This window comes from Alosa pseudoharengus, unplaced genomic scaffold (assembly GCF_046254945.1).
Source record: "Alosa pseudoharengus isolate Yale_2024_CS ecotype anadromous, Long Island Sound unplaced genomic scaffold, YU_APseudo_1.1 YU_APseudo_1.1_scf_1, whole genome shotgun sequence".
Classification (NCBI taxonomy): Eukaryota; Metazoa; Chordata; class Actinopteri; order Clupeiformes; family Clupeidae; genus Alosa; species Alosa pseudoharengus.
In genome coordinates this window covers 38,440,863-38,446,137 of record NW_027468564.1, presented here as the reverse complement: position 1 = coordinate 38,446,137, position 5,275 = coordinate 38,440,863, and the positions used below count along the sequence as shown (strand labels likewise).

The following is a 5,275-nucleotide window of genomic DNA, read 5'->3' as shown; positions in this document are numbered from 1 at the left end:
ACACTTTTGAAGTGTCTATATGGGTCCACACCACAAAGTGTTAATTTAACACTTTTTTGAGAGTTGGCACCTTTACACTGATTCAGTGTTACCTATTGACTCTCTGTAGAGTAAAACATTTAACACTGCTTAACACCAACCAGTGTAACATTTTCTCAACTCTTAAAGTAGTGTTAAATGTTAACTCTTACTCTCTGGTGGATTATTTTCAAAATAAAGTTTGCTAAAATAATGAGGCCAAGTTCAGTTAAAACACCTTTATTTTTAATTCATGCACCACATTAACATATTTACATAGAGTATTGTTTATCAAAGGGTCTGAAATAAGTAAGCTGGTCAATGCATATCACTACATAGTCATCATTTTGTTCCTCTATACAGAATGCATGCAAGTGTTCATCAAAGTATAAAGTATCAACTGTACAACCTATTATGAATGCATGCTGTTCATGTATTATAATGCGGCATATTTTCTTGAACACAGGTAGATCATGGTAAGTGGTTTCTGTGTGATAACAGGAAGGACTGGCAACATGGATGCAGAGGTAGTTGGCTGATCACTTGAAAATTCCACCTCAGAATGTATTTGTGATGCCACTTCCTGGTTAGTATGGACCTGTTCATCATAGCAAAGCTTATGCACAGTGTTTAGGTGCTTTCTTAAGCCATTGTACGTACAAAAAGATGAAGCACACCCTCGCATTTCAAACATAAGTTCTTAGCTGGATACAAACCATGTTGAAACTTTAAATGCTTACATAGAACTGAACAGTCTTTGTGGTGCATTTTGCAAACAAAACATGTGAACATTTTCAGAGAATTGTACTCTGACCTTTGAGAGCTGATGGCCTTTTAACGCTCTTGCAGTAGTCGAGCTCTCAGTTCCTTGACTCGCGGGCTTTCCTTTGCTTTTCCGATATCAATATTATACACCGCTGTCTGGATGAAGGTGTAGAAGCTGGTAAGCACTTCATCGTAAGAGAGGCTGAAGACGTAGTGAGCTTTGAATAGCTCATCGAAAGCAGCTACCGTTGTCTGAGCATTGCTTGGGATGGGTTTCTGGTCCACGACAATGAAGAACCTCTGGATTCTCTTCTTTTGCTCACCGATGCAGAGGAGGAAGGGCTGTCTTGCATCAACTTTCTCCAGGAATGTGGTGAGGCTTGCACCCTCCTGTAGTTTGAATGACACAGCATCAAGATTTATTCTTATAGTCCTATATTAACTTGCAACAAACTTCAACATAACTGCTAAGCAAAAAGTGGTTTTGGTCGTACAACAAAAGATGAGGGTACATACTTTAAGAAATCTTACAAGATGGTTGGCTGCCTGTGCTGAGCTGATCTTAGCTGTTTTCTTATGGCCTCTTGATGTAGGGGGCAGGAGATGCAACAGCAGGAGGAGAGCTGACATATGGCTATCCCAGCCTTGGAGAAAATAGATAATTAGTTGAATATTTGGGAAGTAATTACCTCTTGCTTGCTGTACATGTAATCTATCTAAAAAAAATCAATTATTTACCAAAGTCATTCTCGGCATCAGAGTCAAAAGCTGCAAGAAGATCCTCAACATGCATATTTGAGGGAAGACTCTGGCATTCTGTGATGACTTTCTGCATGAAAAATGAGGGCCACTTTGCCAGAAATTTCCCAGATATTTCCTCCCCAAACATCATGGAAAAATCTTGGTCAATCTGTAAACAGACACACAATGTCCATATACATGTCAAAAGTGTGCGTTTCATTTGGAGGGATTCAGTTTTAAAATACTAATCAACAATCTATACATATACTTACCAATCCAGGAACATCAAGGAAACGAGGGAAGACATCCAAGACTGTAGATGTTGCATCCTGGTCATGAACTAGCTTCTGTCTATACTCAAAGGTGGCTCTCATTCTCTCTTTTACCACGGAATGATCTGTAGAGTATCTGATGACAGAAAGCGCCTCCCGACACTCCTCACCGAAGAGCTGCTGACTGGTTAACAGGGATTCTCGATAGGTTGTTGGGCTGTCCTGCAAATCAGGCCTGGAACGCCTGTGGGAGCCATCAAAGCTGTTGCGTTGGACTGTCTTGAGTCTCCAAGCAAGGTAGCCAGTATTGGCGTCTGGATCATAGTAATGTTCCTGTTCACATAAGCACAGATATGTACACACACAAACACATCAAAAGAGCAAACAAAAACTATTCAAAAGTTAACAGTACTAATTACAAAAATCGAAGACACATTAATACTTACATATCCATTTTTTGAATATGGATCTTGCAGATATGGAAAAAGGGTCACAATTCCTAGTGCATAGGTGGTCCGCACACTTGTGGGTGGAATTCTCCTTTTAAAAGAAAATATGTGTTACATTTGTATCCAGTCTATGCATGCATGTTATCCTTGGTCGTTTCAAATCATTTCTTACCCATAGGATTCAGTCATTTCTGCAATCAAAATATTGATCATCTGTCTACGCGTTGCATCCGACAGCGTTTTCTTTTTGTAATATTCTTTGAAGATTTCTTCACCCTTTGGATTGGACCTCAGGATAGCTTCAATCTTCTGCAATTTTTTTTTTACATATCAGCTTAAGCAAATTAATTACTTCCTCCTGTTAATTTAACTTTAGATATACTTCTAAATATCACCTGCTATGAGATGCATGGTGGCAGTTCAAGTGCTAGTAATAATTTTCCATTCTAATTTACATTTAAAAATTTGACTTTCATTGTTTTCACCTGTCTTGCTTCATCACGGTCCAGGTCACCAAGGCCCCTCTTCCTGTTCTTAGTGGATGAGAGAATGACAGTAGAAGCTGTTGAAGCAGAAGAAGCTGGTGATGCTGATCGGTCTGACGTTGACACAGGGGATGCTGGCAATGACACTGGTGACACTGATGGGCCTGGCAATACTGAGGACTGTGTCTCGTCTGCCACAAGACATACTTCGAGATCTAAAAATGTTCCACAGGAAATAAAATAAATATTTCCATACAAGGATTAGGGAGAAGTGTTAAAAAATATCCTTGACAAAATAACAGTGAAATCATATTTTAAAATACTTAAAAGAATTTTAGAGTTGGCAAGAAATAAACAGATTCAATTACACACATTTTGGAAAATGTATAAACAGGTGTAAGACCTTATATAAAACTATTTCTAAACTTAACTCTCATAAGTAATCATAAACTGCTAGGATATATCAACACATAACTTACACCAAGATCACGTCTTCCAAATATTGATTTATTAAACGTACCTGATACTGGATACTGACAATATCCAATCTTGAAGTTCTGGATCCCTGACTTTATCAGCTCATCAAATATGTCTGCGTCGACCTCAGTACCTGATGTATCAGTCAAGCTGAGGAGACCTTCATTCAGAGATTCAGCCTGCAGGCTAAATATGTCTGTTACTAGGATAATACAAAGAGAAATTACATTGAGCTACCATGTCAAATATATCATTTGGATTTGACCTTTGTAAGTCATTATTGTTTTGAGTTTAAAAAAGGTGGATACAAACCTGTTTGAAGAAACTGGAGAAAATCAAAGTTTTCATAATTTTGTGGAACTTTTATGTATTTTTGGACTCCTCTATATTCTACCCTGGCCAGCATTTTCTGTAGAAATTTTAGAAAATTCATGTTCAAATTCAAGCTTTCAACATATTTTCTCTGGCAAATGTAATGCAGTTTAAATTAGTGGTCAATGAAAGCCAATGTCATGCAACTTTTACAACATTTTATCACAAGAAACGACAGGGATGACAAAAATCCCATTCATCTGGTGTGCCCTGTGTAACTAGTGTCGCCATAGACTAGTGTCGCGACCACCAGCGCGAGTATAAATAGTTACGGCGCTCCCGTGACGTCACATTGTCGCGCGACAGGTCGGGAACGTCGAGTAAATCTATGGTATAAACAGAGAATGTCAGCCCTTATCCCATTACTGAAGCTATACTGAGCCAAATGCAGTATAACGGCTAACAGGCAGTCAGGGCACACGACATGATCTGGGATTGTAGGCCTACATTTATTTCCACAATGAACCCGATCAAACACAAATGTTTCTCTGATAAAATACAAAGGTCTTTTGAATTACACCAACAAAACAAGAGCCGCACCGTGTTACATGAGCTACATATTACACAATCGTACACTATCAGCGCTTGCTAGCAAGCGAGGCATGCCAGCCAGAATGTTCACGTACATGGAACTATAGCTAATTAGCGTTCGTTAATGCTAGTTAACGCATAGACTGTATCTATGAGTTAACGTTAACGCTGGCTAATGCCAAGCTAAGCCATCAAAATACTGACATGTTAGAATTAACTTACTTAGCTTAAGCTCTTCAAGGTGAAAATTCCCGCAAAGTTGCAAACTTTTTATTACCATGAAAGGCAAAGTTTTAGTTAACTAAAATGTTTACAAGTTGGCGCTACTGCAATTAGCACAAGTTGCGGTGGCGTGTAACAGTGTGGTGGTATAGCTGCTAGTTAGTTTACCATCGAATGAAAAAAAGAGCAAGAGAAAATATTGATATCAAACTATTACTTTAACATACGATATATGAATTACTTACCGAACAACACACATCTGTTGAAGACCGAGTGTGGACAGCAGGAGAACTCTTCTATCGGTGCCGGTGGTCCATGGGTGGGTGCATGTGAGGAAATGAGGGCGGGGGTGATGTGCACGTTGAGTGTCACGGCCAGGTTCAGAGTTACAGAGTTGTTAAATCAGGTATGACACTTTAAGTGTCAATTTAAAAGCACTTCGTCATGACACTTTGTTTTTACACTAACTATATGTTAACAGAGAGTTGAATATGTGGGATTCGACTCTATTCAGAGTATAATTCACTCTATCCTCCTTAAAAAATCACTGACACCAAAATAATAACTCTTTTCAATTTGCTGTGTACGGACTAAACCAGTACTGTCTTAAAGCCGGTCATAGGACCCTGTGATCTAGCTCAGTCTATTGATTGCCTTGTTATTGCAGTCTAGTGTGGCCTACTGTGTGTGTGTGTGTGTGCGCGCGTGTGTGTGTGTGTGCGCGCTTTGAGTTTAGCCCCCGGCCGGGGTTAATGGCCAGTCCCTTCCCCTAGTTTAACTCGGCCATAGAGAGGGCTAGTTTAAGCGGGTTGTATGAATGCGGGGTGGTTGTGTGTGGGAGGTAGTGGTGTATTAATTAATTCTTGTGAATAAACTGTGAAAAGTAAATCCCGAGTTGTGTGTGTGTGTGTGTGTGTAACTCCTCCTCCGACTACCAATAACA

The 5,275-nt window shown here is 39.4% G+C and overlaps 1 protein-coding gene across 3 annotated transcripts; it reads right to left on the bottom strand.

Moving 5' to 3' along the window:
- Positions 1-242: 242 nt before the first annotated feature.
- Positions 243-4,911, bottom strand: LOC143137422 (uncharacterized). 3 transcript variants are annotated; one of them, XM_076297775.1, is made up of 10 exons: positions 4,578-4,911; positions 3,520-3,616; positions 3,251-3,409; positions 2,731-2,945; positions 2,418-2,554; positions 2,243-2,336; positions 1,797-2,129; positions 1,522-1,693; positions 1,300-1,427; positions 243-1,173 (listed from the first exon to the last, which is right to left on the bottom strand). In XM_076297775.1, exons 2-10 carry the CDS (start codon positions 3,611-3,613, stop codon positions 853-855), a joined length of 1,653 nt encoding a protein of 550 aa, XP_076153890.1. In that variant the 5' UTR covers positions 3,614-3,616; positions 4,578-4,911; the 3' UTR covers positions 243-852. The 3 variants fall into 3 exon arrangements, with proteins under 3 accessions (XP_076153890.1, XP_076153829.1, XP_076153759.1); XM_076297714.1 differs by lacking the exon at positions 4,578-4,911 and having other exon boundaries at positions 1,315-1,427; positions 3,520-4,011; XM_076297644.1 differs by lacking the exon at positions 4,578-4,911 and having other exon boundaries at positions 3,520-4,010.
- Positions 4,912-5,275: the final 364 nt, after the last annotated feature.